At 49.6% G+C, this 24,962-nt stretch overlaps 1 protein-coding gene and 1 pseudogene across 6 annotated transcripts in view; one reads left to right on the plus strand and one right to left on the minus strand.

Moving 5' to 3' along the window:
- The window catches only part of DCAF4 (DDB1 and CUL4 associated factor 4), a 34,766-nt gene extending 11,241 nt beyond the window's left edge, over positions 1-23,525 (minus strand). For 2 of the 6 annotated variants that reach the window (XM_023183078.3, XM_023183095.3), the window contains exons 1-8: positions 23,352-23,525; positions 12,010-12,109; positions 10,200-10,300; positions 9,725-9,882; positions 7,971-8,050; positions 6,696-6,798; positions 2,846-2,989; positions 1,698-1,747 (exon numbers count right to left, since the gene is read on the minus strand). In XM_023183078.3, coding sequence (XP_023038846.1) covers positions 1,698-1,747; positions 2,846-2,989; positions 6,696-6,798; positions 7,971-8,050; positions 9,725-9,882; positions 10,200-10,300; positions 12,010-12,101 — 728 coding nt within the window. In that variant the 5' untranslated portion in view covers positions 12,102-12,109; positions 23,352-23,525. Of the gene's footprint in view, positions 1-1,697; positions 1,748-2,845; positions 2,990-6,695; positions 6,799-7,970; positions 8,051-9,724; positions 9,883-10,199; positions 10,301-12,009; positions 12,110-14,905; positions 15,070-22,965; positions 23,145-23,351 lie in introns of those variants that run through there. The other 4 variants (XM_023183088.3, XM_026455854.1, XM_023183111.1 and 1 more) reach the window with 4 other exon arrangements.
- On the plus strand, positions 20,268-20,584 carry LOC111520413 (annotated as a pseudogene).
- Positions 23,526-24,962: the final 1,437 nt, after the last annotated feature.

The raw sequence follows: 24,962 nt of genomic DNA on the forward strand, positions 1-24,962 counted from the left end.
TTGACAGGCCACAGGTTAACTAAGGGCCCAATAAGTGTAGAAAGAATTCCATCTAACCCCCACCACTCTTGCAGGGAAAATGCAGAGTGCAGGTCTGAACAAAGTACCGTTTTTCTAAAGGGAAAAAGTTACCTGAACTTCTGAAGCAGCACAAAAAATCTATAGCACAAAGGCCAGAAGATTACCAGAAACTGCCACCAGAGGGCAAGCCACTGATGAAGCTACAACAGACCATCCATCCCTTAAAGCCCAATTACATGGATTTTTTTTCCCTCCTTAGCCCACAGAAACATGAGAAACCATGCTGTTTTAAAAGACTGGAAATGAGAGCGAGGTTCGTATTTGCTCTCTGCAGAGCTTGGCCTCTTTAGCCCTCTGGTTAGATCATCATAGGAACAGGTGGTCAGTCCCATTAGCCTACAGAACCCCATCAAATGAAAGCCACATACAATTTTCAATTTGGAGAACAACTAGTTTGGTGCCTTATATAAATTTGTAATCAGGTCGCTAATGTATTTAGGCTTTACAAGCCTTTGAAATGTAAGCTGGGTGTGGTGGTGCATAGCTATAGTCCCAGCGACTTGGGAGGCTAAGGCAGGAGAATCACTTGAGCCCAGGAGTTCTAGACTGGAGTGAGCTATGATTGCATCACTGCATTCCAGCCTGGAAGACGAGCAAGACCCCTTTCTTTGAAAAAAATTAAATAAAAACCAAAAAACTCCTTTGAAAGAGAGTGCTGTGAAACAAATAAAATTTTAAAAAAAGACTCTGATTCAGTTATCACTTGTTGAAGACCAGTGATGTGCCAGGAACTGCTAGGTGCGTTCACAGGAGTTAACTAATGCTAATCTCACGACAACTCAAGAAGTAGGTGTTAAGTACAACGAGTAGTCATGTTGTTTCCAGAACACATTTAATATGAGAATGAACCAAGGACAAGAGTCATTAACATGTGGCTTTTGGTGAATCAAGTCTTGTGCCATATCAAGAGCCCCCAAGGGTACCAGAGGCCAGGGACCACAACACTGTACTACTGTGCTCTCAGCAAAGTGGCTCTGCTCACTCAGGAAGGCAGACTGGTGTGATGAGTGCTTTAAAAAGCTGTTGCCAGCAGGGACCTGAGGCCCAGAGCCCACAGATCCAAGTCCACTGTCAAAGGAACCCCCTCTCTGACCCTGCCCTCAGCTTCCCCTAGGAGGACCCTGCCCTCCTGACCACCGTTTTCCTCCCTGGCCTCAGGAGGAGCTGGGCTTCCTCCCCAAGGCTGTGCTGCTCCTTTCCGCTTTGTTCCTCTGCTACCGCACCAGCTCTCCGGCAGGAATACTGGGTCTGTGTCGTGAACTCAGAGCCTCCTGTCACACGCCACAGTGGCAGAGCGGGCTGGCCTTGGAGCCAGACTGCCTGAGTTCCTATCCTGTCTCCACCACATCCATGTGAAGGCCCAGAGAGTGTCTGCCACACAGTGACATCAATGTCATCTTGAGAAACAACCATGATGGGACCTCAGCTACTTCTCTGTGCTCCACAGGCATCCTTGTGGTTCTACCCAGGTACGCTTTTTTCTAAAGCATGAGATTTAAGTGCACAAGGGCCCAGCCCTCTGGTCACTAAGATGCCATGCCATGAAGCCCACAGATACCCAGGTCCACGTCAGGGTGTGGCCTGCCCACCAAACCTCTTCCTCTGCCAAAGGATACAGAATGTGGGAATCCAAGTGATTGAGCGAGGCCCAGCACACCGAATTCACCTGGTGAGGAAGCAAACAGCAAGACGGAAAGTCATTTCACAGTCATATGCTTTCCTGTGGAATAACTTGTGGGGACACAGACATGTGACTTCTTTCTTCAGGTCTTGCTCCTCTTCAAATGGGCTGGAACAAACATTCTGAGGGCAGGGCTTCAGCAGGACAGGAAGTAACCTCAAGTCTGAGTCCTTCAACAGAGCCACAGGGAGACATATGGTATATCTGGCATACCCTCTGGGCAGGGCTGAATGGCAGGAGATAAACCTAACTCTGAAGGTGGATCTTACTTCACCCAGAAGCCATTTTCAACCTGTATCCATTTTGCGGCTTATGTCCCAACTGAATAGCAAGTCTCAGATTCTCATGGATGCCACCATCACCCCACTGCAACTTAAAGGTTACTCCCTAGACAGGAAACTCCTCTTACTTGTTTAAGTCTCAGTGCTGGCTGCGGCCTGGCTGGATGACGTATCACTCCAACACACAGGGCAGGACCCCTCCTATCCAGGCCACAGTCACGTCACCCATGTCCAAGGAACTCCCTGCCCCGGTGTGGGCCCTTTCAGATCAACTCCTGGACCCCTGGAGGGACAGTCCTGAGGACCAGTTAAAGAAGCGCTGTTTCAACCTACCCCAATCATCTCATTTCACTTTCTTTTCCAAGACAAGAAACTCCTGGGACCCTTTCTTTCCCTACGGGTTCTGAGCAACTACAAATCCATTTTTTGAGATAGGGTCTCGCTCTGTTACCAAGGTTGGAGTACAGTGGCACGATCATGGCTCACTGCAGCCTCGATCTCCCGGGCTCAGGTGATCTTCCCACCTCACCTCCCCCCGAACCCCCAAGTAGCTGGGACTACAGGTGCACGCCACCACACTCAGAAAATTATTATTTTTTTTTTGTAGAGACGAGGTTTCACCATGCATGTTCCGCTGTCCAGGTTGGTCTGAAACTCCTAGGCTGAAGTAAAAATCAAGTCTTATGGAAAAATGAGGTAACCATGCTCTGCCCTCTTCCCCAATTGCTCTCCTCTATCCTGAATTTGGCCAACTACCCCCAGGGCCAAGTGTGCAGCAAGGCTACAGGGATGGGCAACGTACCTTCCGGTTGGTGAAGTAGAGGTTTTCGTGCATGAACACCTTAAGCGTAGGGGTCTTCAGACTTTGCAGGTTGATGATGCCATACTTGGAGCCTCCGACTTTGACATCGTTCACTGTGAAGAGTCGGTCACTGTTGGTATCTGCCTGGAGAAGAGAAGGGGGCAGTGGGTGACATCCCAGGCTGCGCCTGGTGGGTAACATAAGAGGGACCTGCCTGTCTCTCCTGGTCCCCATGCTCCGTGCCTTTTCACTAGGTGAGAGCTCCTCTCCATGAGCGAGTGTGGAGATGACCTCACTTCCCCTAACTCAGTGCAGCCATCTCTGGGCAAAGTCAGTACATGTCTGATCTAACAATTCAAGAGGAAGGATGAGAATGGCAGTGAGGGGACATGGCCAGAAAGTCTGAGATCTGCATGAGGACCTCACTCAGAAGTGGGTTTGGCAGAGTCCTAGCACGCACCCAGAGGAATGTGCCACGTGCCATCATGAAGGCTGTGCAGCAATAGGAAAAATGCTAGTTCCTATTACATAGGCACTAATTTTCTTTTACCACCATGAAAACAAACAAAAAACCCATGGAACAAAATGTGCAACAGAAAAAGACTGCATTCAAATATAGGCTTTTTTGGCTAGGCGCAGTGGCTCAAGCCTGTAATCCCAGCACTTTGGGAGGCCGAGACGGGCGGATCACGAGGTCAGGAGATCGAGACCATCCTGGCTAACACGGTGAAACCCCGTCTCCACTAAAAAATACAAAAAACTAGCCGGGCGAGGTGTCGGGCGCCTGTAGTCCCAGCTACCCGGGAGGCTGGGGCAAGAGAATGGTGTAAACCCGGGAGGCGGAGCTTGCAGTGAGCTGAGATCTGGCCACTGCACTCCAGGCTGGGCGACAGAGTGAGACTCCGTCTCAAAACAAACAAACAAACAAACAACAACAAAAAAAATAGGCTTTTTTTTTTGAGATGGAGTCTTGCTCTGTAGCCTAGGTTGGAGTGCAGTGGCACGATCTCGGCTCACTGCAAGCTCCGCCTCCTGGGTTCACGCCATTCTCCTGCCTCAGCCTCCTGAGTAGCTGGGACTACAGGCGCCCGCCACCTAGTTTTTTTGTATTTTTAGGAGAGACGGGGTTTCACCGTATTAGCCAGGATGGTCTTGATCTCCTGACCTCGTGAGCCACCCGCCTCAGGCTCCCAAAGTGCTGGGATTACAAGCTTGAGCAAAGGTAAGCTATTTTTTTTTTTAAAGAGGTGGGGTCTCACTGTTGTCACCCAGGCTGGAGTGCAGTGGCATGGTCATGGCTCATGATAACCCTGAACTCCTGGGTTCAAGTGATCGTCTCTCCTCAGCCTCCTGAGCAGCTAGGACTACAGGCATGAACCACTGTGCCTGGCCAGTTTTATTTATTTTTTTTTTGTGAGGCAGAGTCTCGCTCTTTTGCCTGGGCTGGAGTGCAGTGGCCGGATCTCAGCTCACTGCAAGCTCCGCCTCCCGAGTTTACGCCATTCTCCTGCCTCAGCCTCCCGAGTAGCTAGGACTACAGGCGCCCGCCAACTCACCCGGCTAGTTTTTTGTATTTTTAGTAGAGACGGGGGTTTCACCGTGTTAGCCAGGATGATCTTGATCTCCTGACCTCGTGATCCACCCATCTCGGCCTCCCAAAGTGCTGGGATTACAGGCTTGAGCCAACGCGCCCGGCCCGACCTGGCCTCTTTTATATTTTTTTTTGTAGAGATAGTGTCTCACTATGTTGTCCAGGCTGGTCTTGAACTTCTGGCTTCAAGTGATCCTCCTGCCTCAGCCACCCAAAGAGCTGGGATTACAGGTGTGAGGCACCATGCCTGGCTCAGGATGTGGGCTAATGTTTTTTTTTTTGAGAGGGAGTCTCACTCTGTCGCCCAGGCTGAAGTGCAGTGGCACGATCTCAGCTTGCTGAAGCCTCCGCCTCCCAGGTTCAAGCTATTCTCTCACCTCAGCCTTCTGAGTAGCTAGGACTACAGGTGTGAACCACCACACCCAGCTAATTTTGGTATTTTCAGTACAGACGGGGTTTCACAATGTTGGTCAGGTCAGTCTCGAACTCCTGACCTCAAGTGATCCTCCCACCTCGGTCTCCCAAAGTGCTGGGACTACAGGTGTGAGCCACTGCACTTGGCCCTATTTTCGTTTTTTCTTTTAAGACAGAGTCTTGATCTGGTTGCCCAGGCTGGAGTGCAGTGGCACAATCATGGCTCACTGCAGTCTTGACTTCCTGGGATCAAGTGATCCTCCCACCTCAGCCTCCCGAGTAGCTGGGACTACATGCACACACCACCATGCCCAGCTAATTTATATTTTTTGTAGAGACAGGGTTTACCCATGTTGCCTAGGCTGGTCTCGAACTTCTGGGCTCAAGTGAACTGCCTGCTGAGGCCTCCCAAAATGCTGAGATTACAGGCATGAACCACTGTGCCAGATGTGGGCTATTTTAAGTTTTTCTTTTCTCATTTTAAAACATGATGTGGTTAATCGCTATTTCAAAGCAAAAACTCTACATATTTATGTGTTTTGTATATATTAATAAATATAGACCCATACACAGGTTTGGATGCTGGTTTAACTGTATCAACTTTGTAAAGTTTACCCAGGAAGAAGTCATGTTCCCAGAAGAATCACTGAGACTAGACTCAGATCTGAAAAACTGCTCCAGGTGGCAAGCCACTTTCCGGCCCTGCGGTCACACTGGCCAGCCAGAGTCACTGTAACTTTGGGTGATGGAGACGACCTACCACACGTAAAGCCTGGGTCAGGAGAGATGAAGCATGAGGGTCGGGGTGTCCAGGCTTGTGAACAGTGGCCTGTGTATCACCAGACCCCATACACCAATGACCCCCACTGTTCCCACCCGCTTTACCCCAGGGAAGGGACTGCTGAGGGGAACCCACCACAACAGAAGATTCTACTCATTCAGTCAAACCATATCCCCAAGCACACAGAGAGAGAAGCCACACGGGAGAGTGTGGGCCCGGCCCCCAACACCCCTCACATGGAAGGACCCCGCTGTGGTGGTCCCCTGGGGCAGGAGGATGCAGTGTCGACCTCCAGGGTCAATCTCTAGCATCGGCCTCCAGTCCGGCCGGCAGACGGCCGAGTCCAGATGCTCCTGCCTCTGTATCCTCGTCTCACTCTCCCTGGCTTCCCTCAGCCTCTAGGAAGGACAGGGCTTGCCGGGCACACCCTGCTCTGACGTGGTCCATCGAGAGGTCACGGACCTTTGTTTGCAGTGGACCCTGCATTTCCTTGGCCCCTGGGTTTAAGCGGCGGACCTTGGCCTCCAGCTTGGGTCCATCCCGAACCAGAGAAGGCCTTTCACCCCCTGCAAATGATGTGATGGAGGTGTGTTGATGGGAGGTGCCCCTGAGGCCAGGGTGGCAAGCAGGGAGTCCTACCCTCTAGTGACCAAAGGCATACTGGGCTGCAGGTTTAGCCACCAAGTCCTGCCCCAGTTCAGGAAGAATTAGATGTCCCCTGGTCCACTGTGAACCTTTTTAATTGCATATACAACACAGCCAAGGAGAAGTTACTGTGTCAAGTTTCTTAGTCAAGGTGTGGCTGGGTCCAGACTCTGATGTCAAAAGATGGAACTGATGTGGGGGTGATGATGGTCACCGCACAGCCTGCCTCCCAGCTTAGCATCTCCCAGGCGGTAGCCAGCAGGCAGGTTAAAATCGTACAACCAAGAAGATGCCACCTGCTTTCATTGCAGTTGGCTTCTCCAGAGCTAGGCTTGATGACTGGCAACGCTAAGCCACAAAGTGTCCAGAGGGGTGGTACTCACATCCTAGGCGTCCACAGGTGTCCCCCTCCGACTCACCAGTATGAGGTTAAATCGGTCGCTTGCCAAGGCGGAGGGATCCAAGCTCCGAATCTGGACCTTTTTCCTCTCCATGCAGCTGAGACGCAGCTCGTGGGCTAAACTGCAGAAACAGAGGGTAGGGGCATGGATGCTGTAGCTGACATGCATGGAGAAGATTCGGGGGTCTCTGGCCTTCCCTCCCCCGAGGCCCATCTCTCCTCGTTAGCCTGCTCCATAGTACTTCTCAGCAATGGAGCTGAGCAAGATCCCAGATTATCTGAATTTGAGTTTCCCCACAGAACACTCAGGAAGATGAAAATGAAGAAGTGGGTGGCCCATTTACAGAGTCAAAGAGTGGGAGTTAGAGGGACTTGTGCCTGCATCATCCAGTACAGCTCCTTCTCCTGAGACTACGAAAGTGCTGGAGATGGAACAATGGTCTGGAGGGCACTCCAGATGAAACAATGGCCTGGAGGGCACTCCACTACTGGGAAGAGCCCCAGGATACGCTGCCTCTTGTCTCGCAGGGTGAGGAACAGATCTAACTAGAGTTTTAACTCTTTCTGTCTCAGAAGGAGGAAAACAGAGGTGGGGCCTACCCCGCCTGATACCCACGGTGTTTCTGGCCTTCCCTGAGGGGGTCCTGCTCCAAGGTGTGAGGGCTGTGCCCCAGGAAGCTGCCTTAAATGCAGGGTTCCTCACTTACGCATGTACAGTGGGAGCAGGAGACGCAGGTTGGGCGCTCAGGTGTTGGAGTCAGACAGTTTCCCACTTCTAGCTTTACCTTGAGCAAATCACTCCACTCTGAGCCCCAGTCTCTTCCTCAGGAAATGGGGGAAAGTATCGGCCTATCTCACAGGGTTTTAGTTAGAACTGTATCAGACATCTTAAGTACTTTGATAAAGTTTAGTACACACACATCCATTTAATGCCCCATTTTTGGTGACAACTCATTAGAAGGGAAAGAAGCATGCAGAAATGTCATGGGAATGAAGTTGTAGGATCTTCTACTAGAATGACTTATGAGTACCACAGAATAGACAACTCTGCCTACGTCGCCATCCTCTCTCCCTAGCCTCCTACAAGAGTCCCTCTCCTTCAGTCTAGAGAGAACAGCTTTCTCAGGGTGGGTTTAAGCAGCAGAAGGCAGGCGCTGAACTGGAGCCCCTCAACTGTGCAGGTGCCTCAAAGGGTAGCCACATGCTCTGTCCAGATTGGATTCTTGTACCACGAAAATAAGAAACAGGAAAAGAACATTCATGAAGAAAACATAACAAAGAGGCATTGTCTTACTGGCAATAATTGGTGACGTTGAGAAAACCCAGTTGGCTCTTTCGGAGCATGGAAGATGCATTAAATCCCATCCTGGCAATCTAGATTTATTACAAAAAAGAGAACAATTCAATGAAGATTTATTTGTTATGGGATAATGGAGAATGTTTTTCGCTCCACAGGACGCAATAAAGAAAATAGGCACTAAATTGGCAGAAATTTTATGCATAAAAATCCAACAGTATCCTTTCCAAGTCTTCTGTCCTTGGCAAGAGGAAAGGCCCAGCACAAGAAAGTGTGAGCGAAGGCCGGGCGCAGTGGCTCACGCCTGTAATCCCAGCACTTTGGGAGGCTGAGGCGGGCGGATCACAAGGTCAGGAGATGGAGACCATCCTGGCTAACACGGTGAAACCCCGTCTCTACTGAAAATACAAAAAGAAATTAGCTGGGCGTGGTGGCAGGTGCCTGTAGTCCCAGCTACTCGGGAGGCTGAGGCAGGAGAATGGCTTGAACCCGGGAGGCGGAGCTTGCAGTGAGCCGAGATCACACCACTGCACTCCAGCCTGGACAATAGAGCGAGACTCCGTCTCAAAAAAAAAATGTGAGCAGGAAAGTTTGCTCAACTCTGCCATGCTCTCCATCCACATACACCCAGGGGGACGAAGCCACCAGGTGCAAGAGTGCAGCAATGGGACTGAAAACAGGCCTGCACTGCTTTCCATTCCACCTGTGATGACCCAAGGCTGGAACTATAAGTTCCATTGCCTACCTTGACAACAAAATATGCTAGCATCTAGACCTGTGTCAAGATGGCCTGTATTCCAAACCATGCATCCTGGTCTTCTATTTAAAATAGAAAGCTGGGTCGGGCATGGTGGCCCACACCTCTAATCCTACACTTTGGGAGGCCAAGGTGGGCGGATTATTTGAGGCCAGGAGTTCAAGACCAGCCTGGCCAACATGGTGGAACTCCATCTCTACAAAAAAATACAAAAATTAGCTAGGCATGGTGGCAGGCACCTGTAATCCCAGCTACTTGGGAGGCTGAGGCAGGAGGCTCACTTGAACCTGGGAGGCAGAGGCTGCAGTGAGCCGAGATGGTGTCACTGCACTCCAGCCTGGGCCACAGAGTGAGACCCTGTCTCAAAAAAAACCCCAAAAAACAAAAAACAGTTACTAAAATTATATCACACTGCCTCCCAAGATTCCTTCAGGAATGACAAAACAGAACTGCTGAAGAAGGCTGGGCACGGTGGCTCGCACCTATAATCCCAGCACTTTGGGAGGCCGAGGCGGGCAGATCACTTGAAGTCAGGAGTTCAAGACCAACCTGGACAACATGGTGAAACCCTGTCTCTACTAAAAATAAAAAAATTAGCTGGGCATGGTGGGACGTGCCTGGAGTCCCAGCTACTCAGGATGCTGAGGCAGGAGAACTGCTTGAACCCTGGAGGCAGAGGTTGCGCTGAGCCGAGATCATGCCACTGCACTCCAGCCTGGGCAACAAAGTGAGACTCCATCTCAAAAAGATAAATAAATAAATAAATAACTGCTGAAAAAACTTAGCAAACAAGAAAATGGGGATGGAAGGAGGGGGCTCTTGGCTGTTCTTATTCTTGTCTTGTCTTCTTTCTGTCAGGGAAAAGCTGGGGCCACACCCCCTGAAGTGCCTCTGCTAAGTGTTGCAAGGGCATCTAATTGGCACCTTTTTCAACAGTGGATGGACAGGTGCTGGCAGGAGCGGAGGACGGGGGGCGAAGGGGTGAGGAGCCCACCTTTTTCTGCTTGTCCTCTTCCTCAAGCAGCCGCAGTCTCTTGCTTTCCATCTCCTTCTGCCGGATGCTCTCTTTTGTCAGGGGGTTGCAGTTGTTATGTCCAGGGAGCAAGCGGAAGTAGCGTTTCTTTTCAGGGTCAAAGTAAAACCCAGGTAGCTCTTTACACAAAAAAATTAAATGCATCAATTTCAACCACTGTGAACTGACCACCTGAGTTGGGTGCCCAGTGGCCTGTCCCCCCACCTCATGGCTGCCTGTCTTTTCTAAGAGTGGGGATGAGCTGCCTTGTCAAGCAACATCCCGGACTGTGCTCAGTCCTGGGGGAGGCGGTTTGCCTCAGGACCACCATTCCTGATGCACCCAGCTCCCTCCCTGAGTGTTTCAATTTGCTCCTGGAACTCCTTCCGAGCCAGGAATGGGTCTCAGCCTTCCCTGTGTGCAGGGGCCAGGAGTCCCACCCAGCAAGTGGCCTTACCTGGCACAGAGGAGGCCCCAGCTGTGCCAGACGAGGTCGACGGAGACTCATCATCACCGTGGCTGGAATCCTGAGCCGACTGTGCTGTCTGGGAGTCAGACCTGTTGACACACAGTTGTGTTAACTTGGAGCCCAGGGCTTGAGTTCCAGCCATTCTGACTGGGGGTCTACTCGGGCAGTTCTGTAGCCTTCACCTCTGATCTCTGACCTTTCTGATTACTTGAGAAGCACTGACCTCCTCTTGCAAATACAACAAAATAGGGCAAGGTTTTGGTTTTTCACTCTTTTTTCTTTCTTTAAAAGAGAACAGATGTCAGTGATTCCCTCTTCTTATTTTCTCACTTAAGCATTTTGTGAGGTCTTGTGGAATTTTCCAGATTAAAAGAAAAAATGGAAATCTTTGCCAATAAGAATTTTACCAGCTGGGCTCATTTGTCAGCACAACGGCAGTTACAAGGCTAGGTGAATTTCATTCTTTATTGGATTCAGTAGCATGACGAGTTTAAATTTTACTTGACTACACAATCTTACAGACAGAAAAATTGGGCTTTGGGGGACAGAGTTGAGTTCAGTAACACTGGGATAGAGCCATGGCTAAAACACTTGATGTGTAAATAAAGCCACAAGTAGCTTCTGTGGGACTTATAGGCTGAAGGATGTAGTAGAGGCGTGTGCCACACCACCCAGATAATTTTTGTATTTTTAGTAGAGAGGGGGTTTCGCCATGTTGGCCAGACTGGTCTCAAACTCCTGACCTCAAGTGATCCGCCTGCCTTGGCCTCCCAAAGCGTTGGGATTACAGGTGTCAGCCACCACGCCTGGCCCAGCCAACTTTATTTTAAAAATACATTTAATGTTGCCTTGGTCTGGTGTGGTGGTTCATGTCTGTAATCCTAGCACTTTGGGAGGCTGAGGCAGAAGGATCACTTGAGCTCAGGACTTTGAGACCAGCCTGAGAAACAGAGTGAGACCTCATCTGTTAAGGAAATAAATAAGTGTAATGTATGGTGTATAGTGTTTTAAAGTCTACACTAGTATAATGTCCTAAGCCTTTGTGTTCACTCATCACTCACTCACTGACTTCTAGTCCTGCAAGCTTTATTCATAGGAAGTGTCATATATAGGTATACCATTTAAAAAAAAATCTTATATACCCTATCTTTACTGTATCTTTTCTATGTTGAGATCCACAAATACCACTGTGTCGTGCCTGCCTCTCGCATTCAGCAGTCAGATGCTGCACAGGTTTGCAGCCTAGGAGCAATGGGCTACACCCATATAGCTTAGGTGTGTGGCTGGCTGTACCATGTAGGTTTGTGTTAAGTATGTGCTATGATGTTTGCGTGACATGACAGCCTAATAACATATTCCTCAGAATGCATTCCCCCTTGTTAAGTGAAGTATGAGTGTATATCCTTGTCCAAGACTTAGGCTGAATAAAATTTTCCACAAAGGTATTTTCATAAAAAGTCTACAAAATGGAGAAACGGTTTTCCAGCTGTATCAGATAACGTCTACCTCCAGCCTTATGGCGAATGCCCTGGCCAGAGGTGGTGGTCGCTTAGGAAAGAACAGAGAGTGGTCCTCTCTCCTCATTACTCAGTGTGGTGGGCTGGCCCGCCACAGCCACATGCCCTGGGAGCACGTTAGGAAGGCAGGCTCTCCTTAAGACCCCTCAGACCCACGGAATCAGAACCTGCATTGGGATGAGCCCCGTGGTGATCTCCATGCCTGTGAGCGTGTGACATGCCCTGCGTACAATGCCAGAAGCACACCGGGCAAAAGTGGCTCCCCAGAGCGGCACACTTGCCTGTCTTCAGGATCATGGAGTCTGTACCAAGGGTTCTGCTGGTGGCTTCTTCTCCCATGTCTTCTTCTACTCTGCCAGCTACTTTTATTCATATCTGTTCCTAAAAGAGAAAAACAAAAATTCCATGGATCTCCGTGCGTGGGCGTGGGCTTTTCTGTTTGCTTCTTGACAGCTGCTTCATGTTCAGCACCAGCAAAAGGCTGGCCCACCCTGGGTTATCATCAGATTTGCCACACCAAGCCTTACCCGGAAAGGGCTGCCTCCAGCACTCTCCCAACATCCTTCCCACTTCCTTCCTGTCACCCCTAGTTGACCACATAGCTCCCTACTCCACAGAAATAGGGACGGCTGGGCACGGTGGCTTATGCCTGTAATTCCAGCACTTTGGGAGGCTGAGGTGGGCGGATCATGAGATCAGTTCGAGACCAGCCTAACCAACATGGTGACACCCCGTCTTTACTAAAAATACAAAACTTAGCCAGGAGTGGTAGTGTGCACCTGTAATCCCAGCTACTCAGGAGGCTGAGGCAGGAGAATCGCTTGAACCTGGGAGGCGGAGTTTACAGTGAGCCGAGATCGCGCCACTGCACTCCAGCCTGGGCGACAGAGTGAGACTCCATCTCAGACAAAAAAAAAAAAAAAGAAACGTTGCTAGGCATGAATCCCCTAACTTCACTCCCTTCTGCTCCACAAATACCTGCCTTTACTAATTGTCTTCTTCCTTGTCTTGGACAACAGGTATCACTGCTCCTTTTCAAAGCAGACCCATCCCACCTGGCTATTGATCTCATTCCTCCCCAGGAACTGCAGACATCTGTTTCTACATATGTTCATGTCTCCTTCTCCTTATCTCAGCTTAAAAACATGCCCAGGTTTTTCATTTGTTAGTGTTCCATTTCTAATCCAAAAAGAATGGGCATATTCTGAAAGAATGGTCTATATCCACGAACTCAGTGTCTCATCTCCCAATATTCCTCAACCCACTGCAGCCAAGCTTCCTCTCTCCTCGCCTTTCTGCTAAAATGCTCTTGCTTGTGATCACCTACTTGCCAAAGTCAGTGGTCTCTTTTTAGCCCTTATTCCTGCAACATGCGGCACCAGGAGGCTACATTCTTCCTTTGGCTTCTGTAATATCTTTCTCTTGGTTTTCTTCTTGCTAAATGAATCCTTTGCTCATTTCTCCTGGGTCAAACACCCTGTGTGTGCTTCCCATTGTTCTGTCCCGGATCCTCTTCTTTTCAGACTTAACAACATCTCATCTACCAATGCAGATGCAGCTCCAACCCTAATATCCCTACTGAGCATCAAGTTCCTATATGCTGCTTCCTGTCTATTTCCGCAGATCCAACAGGTTCAAAAGTGAGTTCATGATTTCTCCCTAACTCCCGATCTGCTCTTTTGCCTGTCTAAATTTCTCTTCTCTGAGAGTAACATCCCTGCCCCTGCAGCCCAAATGCGTGTGTGTGGTTTTTTTTGTTTGTTTGTTTGTTTTGAGATGGAATCTTGCTCTGTTGCCCAGGCTGGAATGTAGTGGCACCATCTCAGCTCACTGCAACCTCTGCCTCTCGGGTTCAAGCGGTTCTCCTGCCTCAGCCTCCAGAGTAGGTGGTACTACAGGCATCCGCCACCACACCTGGCTAATTTTTGTATTTTTAGTGGAGACGGGGTTTCACCATGTTGGCCAGGCTGTTCAAGAACTCCTGGCCTCAAGTGATCTACCTGCCTCATCCTCCCAAAGTGCTGGGATTACAGGTGTGGGCCACCAAGCCTGGCCCCCAAATTTTTATCTTATTAATTGTCCTAAACAATGGCTCCTGAACGCCATGTGTGGGTTTCCCTATGGATCAGTTATCTTATACCCCAGCTAAAGAATACAGTTGTATTTATTAATAGTTAAGTTACAAGCTGAAAGGCACTGTGCACAGGAAGGGAAGCATGTGTGGCCAGTGTTAAGAGTGGTAGGAAAATGGCTGCATGCGGTAGCTCATGCCTATAATTCCAGCACTTTTGGGAGGCTGAAGTGGGAGGATCGCTTGAGCCCAGAGTTTGAGACCAGCCTGGGCAACATAGTGAGACCTCATCTCAAAAAAAGAAAAAGACTGATATGAGAAATAAGCCCTACTGACATAAAGCTTATTATTATTACCAATTCTATAAAAAGGTCAAAATTCCATCAGAGTGCATGTTCTGTATATGAAAGGATTCTAATTTGTTTAATTATGTAACAGTGCATGAATACAGCAAGGAACACACGAACTGGTGAGTCAGACTTCAGATCACCCACAGGAGGCAGGACCGTGACCCACTCACACCATTATCCTCAACAGGCGGCTGCACAATCAGCAGGACACAGCCGATAAGAAAAGCACTGACAAGTGCCAATTTGGGCCAGGGAGAGCATGTGTTCACCCCTAACTCATATAGGCCCCGGTACAGGCATTTCAATCCGGTAAGGGGGCCTGCCAACATCAAGTAATATAGTTAGCGAGGTTGGGCAAAAATCCTTTTAAAGGCCGGGTGTGGTGGCTCACACTTGTAATCCCAGCACTTTGGGAGGCTGATGCGAGTGGATTACCTGAGGTCAGGAGTTCGAGATCAGCCTGGCCAACGTGGTGAAACCCCGTCTCTACTAAAAGTACAACAATTCACCGGGCGTGGTGGCGGGTGCCTGTAATCCCAGTTACTTGGGAGGCTGAGGCAGGAGAATCGCTTGAACCTGGGAGGCGGAGGCTATGGTGAGCCAAGATTGCACCATTGCACTCCAGCCTGGGCAAAAGGGTAAAATTCCACCTCAAAAAAAAAAAAGAAAAAAAAAAAGAAAAAAGTCATTTAAAAAGTCACACTAATAAAGCCTTCCAAATACAGAAAGAGTTTAAAGGCTAGTACGAACACGTACCTTTCTAGTACTTTTAAGAAGCCTGTTCAGGGGTGGGGAGTGTGTCTTCCCTAAACACAAACACAGTTCATTCTCTACGGCCGCTTTACAGTCCATGCTTGCACTCATCACTCTGCATGACTCTTTGTTCATACTCCCATCTTATACTGGATGTGAGGTGAATTCTGTAAGGCAAACATCTTTGTTCTTTTTTCTATTCCTAGCATCCATGACCTAGTTGGTGCTTAGTAAATTTTTGCTGAACTGAAGCAAAGCAAAACAAAACCTGTGGCTACTTTAAGTCCCAAGTAGCTTCTTTCTGCTCTAGGTTATTTCCATTTACTACTCTGCACACATTTACAGAGCGCCCGCTCCATGTGAGGCGCTGGGGAGTGGGCAGAGATAATAAGCTGTGCTCCCTGGTCTCGAGGCACTGATTGTTTAATATGGGAGACAGATGCACAGACCAACCCCTGCAGCGCAGGATAAGGGTACAGACCCAGGTCTCTCCAGGTGTGGTGGGAGAGAAGGGAGTGACTGCTCCACGTGCCTGGGCTGGAGGTGGGGGAGGGAGGTAAGTGCAGTCTGAAGAATGAAAATGTCAGGGAAGCCTGGCGCGGTGGCTCACGCCTGTGATCCCGGCACTCTGGGAGGCGGAGGTGGGCGATCACCTGAGGTCAGGAGTTTGAGACCAGCCTGACCAACATGGCGAAACCCCATCTCTACTAAAAATATAAAAATTAGGCCGGGCGCGGTGGCTCACGCCTATAATCCCAGCACTTTGGGAGGCTGAGGCAGGCGGATCACCTGAGGTCAGGAGTTCGAGACCAGCCTGACCAACATGATGAAACCCCGTCTCTACTAAAAATACAAAAATTAGCCGGGCATGGTGGTGGGCGCCTGCAATCCCCACTACTTGGGAGGCTGAGGCAGAAGAATCGCTTGAACCCGGGAGGTGGAGGTTGCTGTGAGCTGAGATAGTGCCACTGCACTCCAGCCTGGGCGACAGAGCAAGACTCTGTCACACACACACAAAAAAGGCAGCGGGGGCGGCGGGCCTGCAGGCCATCTGGTATGGCCAGAGCCTGAAGTTCAAGAAACTGGGGGGATGAACCTGCAGAGGCAGACAGGGCATGGTCACAAGGACTCTGGGTGGGCGAGGAGTGACGTGATTAGAGCTGCTAAGAAAGGGCACCTGAAAGGCAGCGGCATGGGGAAGAAGGTGACAATAAGAACTGCAGCAGCAACCCAGGTGAGATGAACTCACACATTATGGACATGGTATGTGGGATAGCAGAGCCTGGATTTAGATTTAGGCAGCGAATTTCATGGGAGAGGTGGAGAGAGGAGTTGAGAAAGGTTAAGTGAATAACTGGAAAAGTCATGAGCAGGGAGACTAAGAATAAAGGAAGAACACTTTGGGGAGAGGAGAATAAGTCTGATTTTGAACAAATCAATCTCAAGATGCAGGCAATGGGAAATACCGGTCTGATAATACAGAGAGAAACTGAGCCTAAACAGACATATTTGAAAGTAACAAGGATAGGGTGACACGATCTCGGCTCACTGCTACCTCTGCCTCCTGGGTTCAAGCGATTCTTCTGTCTCAGCCTCGCGAGTAGCTAGGGCTACAGGAGTGCGCCACTATGCCTGGCTAATTTTTGTATTTTTAGTAGAGATGGGTTTCACCATATTGGCCAGGCTAGTCTCGAACTCCTGACCTCGTAATCTGCCCACCTCGGCCTCCCAAAGTGCTGGGATTACACACTGTGCCTGGCCATTAGAGACAATTTTATCTAGTAATAATATAAAACCCAATATGCATCACAGTTTGTAGATCAGTGCTTCTTAAGGACTATTTTGCCCACCAAGGGACATGTGGCAACATCTAGAGACATTTTTGTTTGTCAAAACTTGGGAGAAGGAGGGGTAGGCTGCTACTAGCGCCTAGTGGGTGAAAGCCAGGGATGCTGCCAACCACCCTACAATGCACAGGGCAGCTTCCATACATTCTTCAGTAAGAATTATCCAGGGCTGGGTGCAGTGGCTGATGCCTGTAATCCCAGCTGCTCGGGAAGTTGAGGCAGGAGGACTGCTTGAGCCTAGGAGTTCAAGACCAGCCTGCGAAACATAGCAAGATCCTGTCTCAAACAAATATTTAAAAAAAAAAAAAAGAGAGAAAAAAGAAAAAATTATTCAGCTGGTTGTGATGGCTTATACCTGCAGTTCCAACTACTTGGGAGGCTGAGGCGGGATGGCTTGAGTCCAGAGTTTGAGACCAGTGTGGGCAACATAGCAAGACTCCATCTGACAAACAACAAGAGTTGTTGTGCTAAAGCTGAGAAACCCTGTTCTATGTAGGAAGCACTCAAAAACAATTTGCTGGTAACATGATGCATCTAGTACCTTTGGAGCTGCTCTAGATGTTAAAATCAGGTGTGTTTCAGAAGGTTGGGCTTGTCTTTGTCTTTCAGAGAAACTTTTAAGTACCTCAAGGCATAAAGAATCATAATTTCTAAGAGACTACTATTCTGCCAAGACAGTGTTAATCTCAAACAATAAATAAACACAATTTGGTTTTTTGGAAAATGATTGGGACAATATTTATCAAGTAACTTATAAATGTACATGCCTTCCTTCCGGGAACTGATCCTCCAAAAATAATTCCAAGATATTTACTACATTGTTCCGAATCATTTGATAAGGCCAGTATTACCCTGTTACCAAAACCAGACAAAGATATAGGAAGAAAAATACAGGTCAAGGCTGGGTGCAATGGCTCACGCCTGTAAGCCCACTACTTTGGGAGGCCGAGGCGGGCAGATCGCCTGAGGTCAGGAGTTTAAGACCAGCCCGGCCAACATAGAGTGAAACCTCGTCTCTACTAAAATACAAAAAATTATTTAGGTATGGTGGTGCACGACCTGTAGCCTCAGCTACTTGGGAAGCTGAGGCAGGAGAATCCCTTGAACCCGGGAGGCAGAGGTTGCAGTGAGCTGAGATCATGCCACTGTACTCCAGCCTGGGCAATAGAGCAAGACTCCATCTCTCAAAAAAAAAAAAAAAAAAAAGAAAGAAAAATATAGGTCAATATGTGTTATGAATATAGAGACACAAAAATCCTCAACAAAACGCTAGCAAGTGAAATCCAGGAGCATATAAAAAGGATTATATACCATGACCAAGTGGGATGTATCTCAGAAATACAAGGTTGGTTCAACATATGAAAATCAATCAATATAATATACTGTATTAATTGATGGGGAAAACCTCACATGATTTTCTCAATTGATACACAGAAAAAGCACTGGACAAAATGCAACATCCTTTCATGATTAAAAAAACACTCAAACTAGAAACAGAAGGTAGTTTCCTCAACCTGATAAGGGGCAACTACAAAATACCCACACTTAACATCATACTTACTGGCCAAAGACAAAGTTTTCCCTCTACGGTCAGGAACAAGACAAAGATGTTGGTTTTCACTACATCTATTCAACATTGTAGTGGAAGTTTTAGATAGGCAATTAGGCAAGACAAAGAAATAAAAGGTGACCAAACATGATCTTACATACAGAAAATCCTAAAGAATCCATCGAAAAGCTACTGGTCCTAATAAATGAGTTCAGCAAGGTTGCAGGATACAAGATCAATATAGAAAAACCAGTTGTATTTCTATACACTAGCAATGAACAACCTGAATATTAAAGAAAAGTTACATTTACAATGGCATCAAAAAGAATAAAGTACTCCTCTGGTCCTGCTCAGGCTCAGTAACAAAAAAAAAAAAAAAAAGAGGAGGCCCGGCGCGGTGGCTCAAGCCTGTAATCCCAGCACTTTGGGAGGCCGAGACGGGCGGATCACGAGGTCAGGAGATCGAGACCATCTTGGCTAATACGGTGAAACCCCGTCTCTACTAAAAAATACAAACAAAACTAGCCAGGCGAGGTGGCAGGCGCCTGTAGTCCCAGCTACTCGGGAGGCTGAGGCAGGAGAATGGCGTGAACCCGTGAGGCAGAGCTTGCAGTGAGCCGAGATCCGGCCACTGCACTCCAGCCTGGGCGACAGAGCGAGACTCCGTCTCAAAAAAAAAAAGAAAAAAAAAAGAGGAGAAAAAGTACTTAGGAATATATTTAACAAAATTAATGTATGGCAGGTACATAGAAAACTATAAAACACTGTTGACAGAAATTACAGATCTAATGTAAGCCATATCAAAATTCCAAATGCCCTTTTTTTAGCAATGGATAAGCAGATCCTAAATTCATACTATGCAAGGGACCCAGAATACTCAAAATAATTTTGAAAAAGAACAAAGTTGGGAGGACTCACACCTCCCAATTTCAAAATTCACTACAAAGCTACAGTAATCAAGACACCATGTTACTGGCATATGGATAGAAATATAGATCAATGGAGTAGAATTGAGACCAGAAATAAACCCATATGCCTATCTATGGTCAATTGGTTTTCATCGAGGTGCCAAGACCATTCAACTAAAGAAAGAAGTGTCTTTTCAACTGCTGGGACATTTGAATATCAAACTGCAAAAGAATGTATTTGGATCCCTACTTCATATCATATGGGACAAAAACGAACCCAAATGGATCTAGATCTAAAACTATAAAACTCTTTGAAGGAAACAAAGGTATAAATCATCATGATCTTGATTAGGCAATGAATTCTCAAATATGACATTCAAAGCGCGCGCGCACACACACACACACATTGGGCTTCATCAAAATTGAAAACTTCCGTTCATCAAAAGACACTAGTTAGGGCCGGACACAGTGGCTCACGCCTGTAATCCCAGCACTTTGGGAGGCTGGGACGGGTGGATCACTCGCAGACAGGAGTTCAAGACCAGCCTGACCAATATGGTGAAATAGCATGTTTCAAAATACAAAATACAAAAATTAGCTCGGTTTGGTGGCGGGAGCCTGTGGTCCCAGGTATTTGGGAGGCTGAGCCAGAAGAATCGCTTGAACCCGGGGGGTGGAGGCTGCAGTGAGCCGAGATGGTGCCACTGCATTGCAGCCTGGGCGACAAGAGCTAAACTCCGTCTGAAAATAAAAAAAGAACCTACACAAATAGCCAACTGGCACATGAACGGCTACCCAACATCATTAGTCCTTAGGTAAATGTAAATCAAAACCACAGTGAGATACCACTTTAATTTTATTTACTTATTCCCTCCTACCCTCCTTTTGGCTGAAGTGCAGTGGCGCAATCTCTGCTAACCGCAACCTCCATCTCCCCAGCTCAAGCCGTCTCCTGCCTCAACCTCGGAGTAGACGGAATTACAGGCGAGTGCCACCACACCAGGCTAATTTAAAAAACATTTTTGGCCTTCCGCCACGGTCGCCATTGGAGAGTAGCAGCCATGGCTCTGCGCTACCCTATGGCCGTGGGCCTCAACAAGGGCCACAAGGTGACCAAGAACGTGAGCAAGCCCAGGCACAGCCGCCGCCGCGGGCGTCAGAGCAAACACACCAAGTTTGTGCGGGACATATCCGGGAGGTGTGTGGCTTCACCCCGTACGAGCTGCGCGCCATGGGGTTACTGAAGGTCTCCAAGGAGAAACGGGCCCTCAAGTTCATCAAGAAAAGGGTGGGGACGCACATCCGTGCCAAGAGAAAGCAGGAGAAGCTCAACAAGGTACTGGCCGCCATGAGGAAAGCCGCCGCCAAGAAAGACTGAGACCCCTCCACTGTTCTCTCCTTGAAATAAAAAACAGCTTGACAGAAAAATAAAATAAAATAAAAATAAAAAATATTTTTGTAGAGACGCGGTCTCGCTTTGTAGCCGCCCAGGCTGGTCTTGAATTTCTGACCTCCAGCGATCCTCCCGCCTTGGCGCAGTGTTGGGATGCCAGGCGTGAGCCACCACGCGCGGCAGCAATTCTGAGATTTAACACAGCGAGCCAGTATGTGCCCACAGTATGTGTATGTAGTGTGCAGAATATGTGAACCACCTTCTATAAAGGTTCATGCACGAGAAGGTCGGCTCTCTCTCACAGTCTCGCAGTTTTCCACACACAAGCGGCAAATAGTTTTGCACCGGTCTCCAAAATGGTGTCTGGTTTGGGAGCCCGCGGCTTCCGGAATTACAGGCTCTTACCTGCTTCCAGGGCACCATTCCAGGCCTGGCCTCAACAGGCCCAAGGCGCATGCCCAGAGGAGGCGAGGGGCGGCTGGTGCGCTACACCCAGTAGGGGGCAGCCCTGGGCTTCCGCGCCACCGGCAGTGCTGGGCCCTCCGCCCCCCAACACGGGCCAGCTGGGGAGCCAAGTGTGGGGGATGGCAGCCCGCTGGCCTCGCCTCCCCGGGAGGTAGGCTTGACAGCACAGGGGGTAGGTCCAGCCTTAGCACTAGGCCAAAGCTCAGAATGGGGGAGGGGCTCCATCTCCCCACGGGGCTCTCTGGTTTGGAGGCCTCAGGGCTGTTCTGATTTCCAGGCTGGGCTGAGCTCACCATCTTGTTTAGCACATGGGTTAGGGGCCCTAGACTAGAGCCCAACAACCGGGGCTCAGAGACTGGGGTATCCTGGGGCTGCGGGGTTGATTCTTGGGCGGATGAGAATGTTCTGGAATTAGACAGCGATGATGGTTGCACAATCTTGCCAATTAAAAAGCCACCGGATTGAACCCTTTTAAAAAAAGTGAATTTTTGGGTATGTGAAATATCACAGCATGGTGTAGTATACATCATATATATACATCATATATATATATTTATATATAAACTACATATGTATATGATGTTTACTACACCATGCTGTGATAGTTAAAGTGAGAAACATCCTAGATATCCAACAACAGGGGAATTTTGTTAAAAGTCTGTAGACTAGCTGGGCGCGGTGGTTCATGCCTGTAATCCCAGCACTTTGGGAGGTGGGCGGATCACAAGGTCAGGAGATAGATGAGACCATCCTGGCCAACATGGTGAAAACCTGTTTCTACTAAAATACAAAAAATTAGCCAGGCTTGGTGGCGCGCGCCTGTAGTCCCAGCTACTCGGGAGGCTCAAGTAGGAGAATCGCTTGAACCCGGGAGGCGGAGGTTGCGGTGAGCCGAGATGGCGCCATTGCACTCCAGCCTGGGCAACATGGGCGAAGCTCCGTATCAAAAACGAAAAAAAAAAAAGTCCCCATACCAGCGGGCTGTAGTGTGCAAAACGCTAACTCCACTGGTTTGTAAAGCTGAATACAAAGTAGCTTCTACAGGCCAGGGCGGTGGCTCACGCCTCTAAAGCCTCAGCACTTTGGGAGGCCGAGGTGGGAGGATTGCTTGAGCCCAGGAGTTCAAGACCAGCCTGGGCAACATAGTGAGACACCACTCCCTCCCCCGGCCCCGTCTCTACAAATAATTTAAAAAGTAGCTGGGTCTAGTGGTGCGTGCCTGTAGTCCCAGCAGTTAAGAGTTGTTCATTGTAAAACAACAACATTTTGGATGGCCGACTTAAAAACAACAAAGTTTTCTGTTAACATTTATTTAAGAAATAATTCAGGCAGCAGGCTTTGTACTAATGCCCACCCTGAGTTGGTATTTTCAATCCTATTTTACAAATGAGGAAACAGGCTTAGAGGGCTAGGTATTAACCAGGGTAAGCTAAATGGTGGAACCACCTCTGTTGGTAGGACCCCCAGGCCTGGTTACCCACAAAACATCACCTCAACTCTAATTTCCATCCTTATTTAAAAATCAGAGTTTGGGACTTTGGAACTGTTTCCTCTAGGAAGCTGTCCCCTCAGTTTTCTTTGCTTCTGGCCGCGCCGCTGGAGTCACAAGACAATGCCTGTAGAACACCATGGTGAAAGGTGTCATGGTTTCTGAAGCCCCCGGGGAACCCACAAGGCGTGGAAGAGCTAGCTTTCTCGTTAACACACAACTCAGAGTGAAGGCAAGGGCCAAACCCAGGCCCCACCACTTGCTAGTTCGTTCGCTACCCCTCACGGACAACCAGACTGCACCCCTTTCTGCGTCTGACAAGCACATCATAGCGCTGGTGCTGGGAAAACTTAGTGCCTGTGAAGCAGCCAGCATAGTGCCGGCCACTTCGTAAGCGTCAGCCACGCCTTACCTGTTATGCTGACCTGAACATTCACGGGGACACCGCCCCAAGGCCCGCAGCCCAGCCCCCGCCAGGTGTCTGGTGGGGCCTTCAGCAGCAGGGCTTAGAGAAGCGCCCTCAGCGGCGACACTCGGAGTGCCCTCCCTGCGTGTTTACGGTTGTAGCGCTGATCCGCCCGGAGGGCCCCACGCGTCCCCAAACGGGCTGAGCGCACCGCCCCAGCTGCCACCTAGGCCCAGTGGCACCGGCGTTCCACGTGCTCGCTCCTCCCCGCCCCTCCCCGCCCCTTTCCCTGGCCTTCCTCGCCGCGCCCGTCTCCCACCCCGAGGTCTGCAGCGGGCGCGCGGCAGCCCTCGAACCGACGCCAGTAGGCACCCCAGGCAGCACAGACTTACTAGTTCAGCAGGTCCCTTCCGGATTCCCCTCCGGCTCAGTTGTGCAGAAGTTGGGCCGGAGCGTGCAAGGACCCGGAAAGACCAAGGTGTAGCGTCAGCCAGTTAGGTGGATACGTTTTGGTGTTGTAGCAGCCGATAGGGCTATAGCGGCCGTCCTTTCCTTCTCACTGGACGCGGCTTCTGTCTGTCGACGTCAATAGGGGCGATCCTACGCAGAAGGCGGGGAGTGGGGCTTCGGCTCCTCCCAGGCTTGGCCTGTCTGGGCCGGATGCACGTGGAGGCTGGTCCGGGAGCGCTTGGGGGGTGGGGCCAGGCGCACGTTGGGGCGGGGCCGAGGGGCTGCTCCCGGAGCAGCGAAACTGGAACCCCTTTCCTGAGAGACGGTGTCCTCCACCCTCCGCAGGCTGATCCGGCCCTGGAGAAGTCCTCTCCCTATAGTGGAAAGAGCGGAGTCTGTGAGGCGAGGGACAGAAGTAACGTGATGTTATGACAGGCGGCGATACCTTGGGCAGTGGCCTCAGGCGGCCGAGGCCGCTGCCCTGGGTCTGCGTTCAGGGTGTAGCGTAGCGAGCCCTGACCGTGGAACTGGGGGGCCTCCGTGCTGGCTCCAGTACTGCTGCTTGCTGTGGGACCTAGGGCGAGTCTCTTCCCTTCTCTAAGCCTTGATTTCTTCTGTTGAGAGAAGGGATCGGATCTATCATTCTCGTGTCGTCTCCAGCTTGGAGTTTGCTCAGACCACCAATATTTCTAGAATGACCTGTGTGTGCTGTGCCTGTCAGCTGACGGTTTTGAGATCTATTGAAAGGAAAACGGAAGCGTCTAATGTGCTTGTGGCCTGAAGAGACAGTTTGTGAGGATAGCTGGGTTCACAGAGGCCAGGCTTGTTGGGGTCCAGCAGCAGGCCTGGTGCGTCATGCGGCTCCATAACCCAGGCCCCTGCCCGCGGCTAGACCCGTTAGAAAGCAGGCAGTGGGGTTCATCCATTGCACCCCGTGCGAAGGCATTTTAGCTCTTAAAGAGGAAGCTAGGATTTCAGGCTAAACTCCTGGCTGTTAGGAGTTTATAGATAAGTGCAGAGTGTGGAGCGGGGCCGGGTGATGAGGGAAATGAGAGAAGTGGGCATAGTCAGAATAAAGAACCGCTTCATGAAGCTTGAGCGGCCTTGAAGAGAAGGCAAAGAAAAATTCTATCTGAACAAACAACGTGGCTGGAGGCCGGTTCAAATCGGCTGGATGGGAGAGGAGTATGGAAGCAAAACTCGGCAGGGTGGGTTGGGGCTTGGTGACGCAGGAATTGCCAGGGAAAGAATAGTCAGGCCGGGCGCAGTGGCTCACGCCTGAAATCCCAGCACTTTGGGAGGTTGAGGCAGGTGGATCACTTGAGGTATGAGTTCCATACCAGCCTGGCCAACATGGCGAAACGCCCGTCTCTACTAAAAATACAAAAAATTAGCCGGGCTTGGTGGTGGGCGCCTGTAATCCCAGCTACTGGAGAGGCTGAGGCAGGAAAATTGCTTGCATCCAGGAGGCGGGGGTTGCAGTGAGCCAAGATAGGGCCGTTGCACTCCAGCCTGGGCGACAGAGTGAGACCCTGTCTCAAAAAAAAAAAAAA

Source organism: Piliocolobus tephrosceles, chromosome 6 (genome assembly GCF_002776525.5).
Source record: "Piliocolobus tephrosceles isolate RC106 chromosome 6, ASM277652v3, whole genome shotgun sequence".
Classification (NCBI taxonomy): Eukaryota; Metazoa; Chordata; class Mammalia; order Primates; family Cercopithecidae; genus Piliocolobus; species Piliocolobus tephrosceles.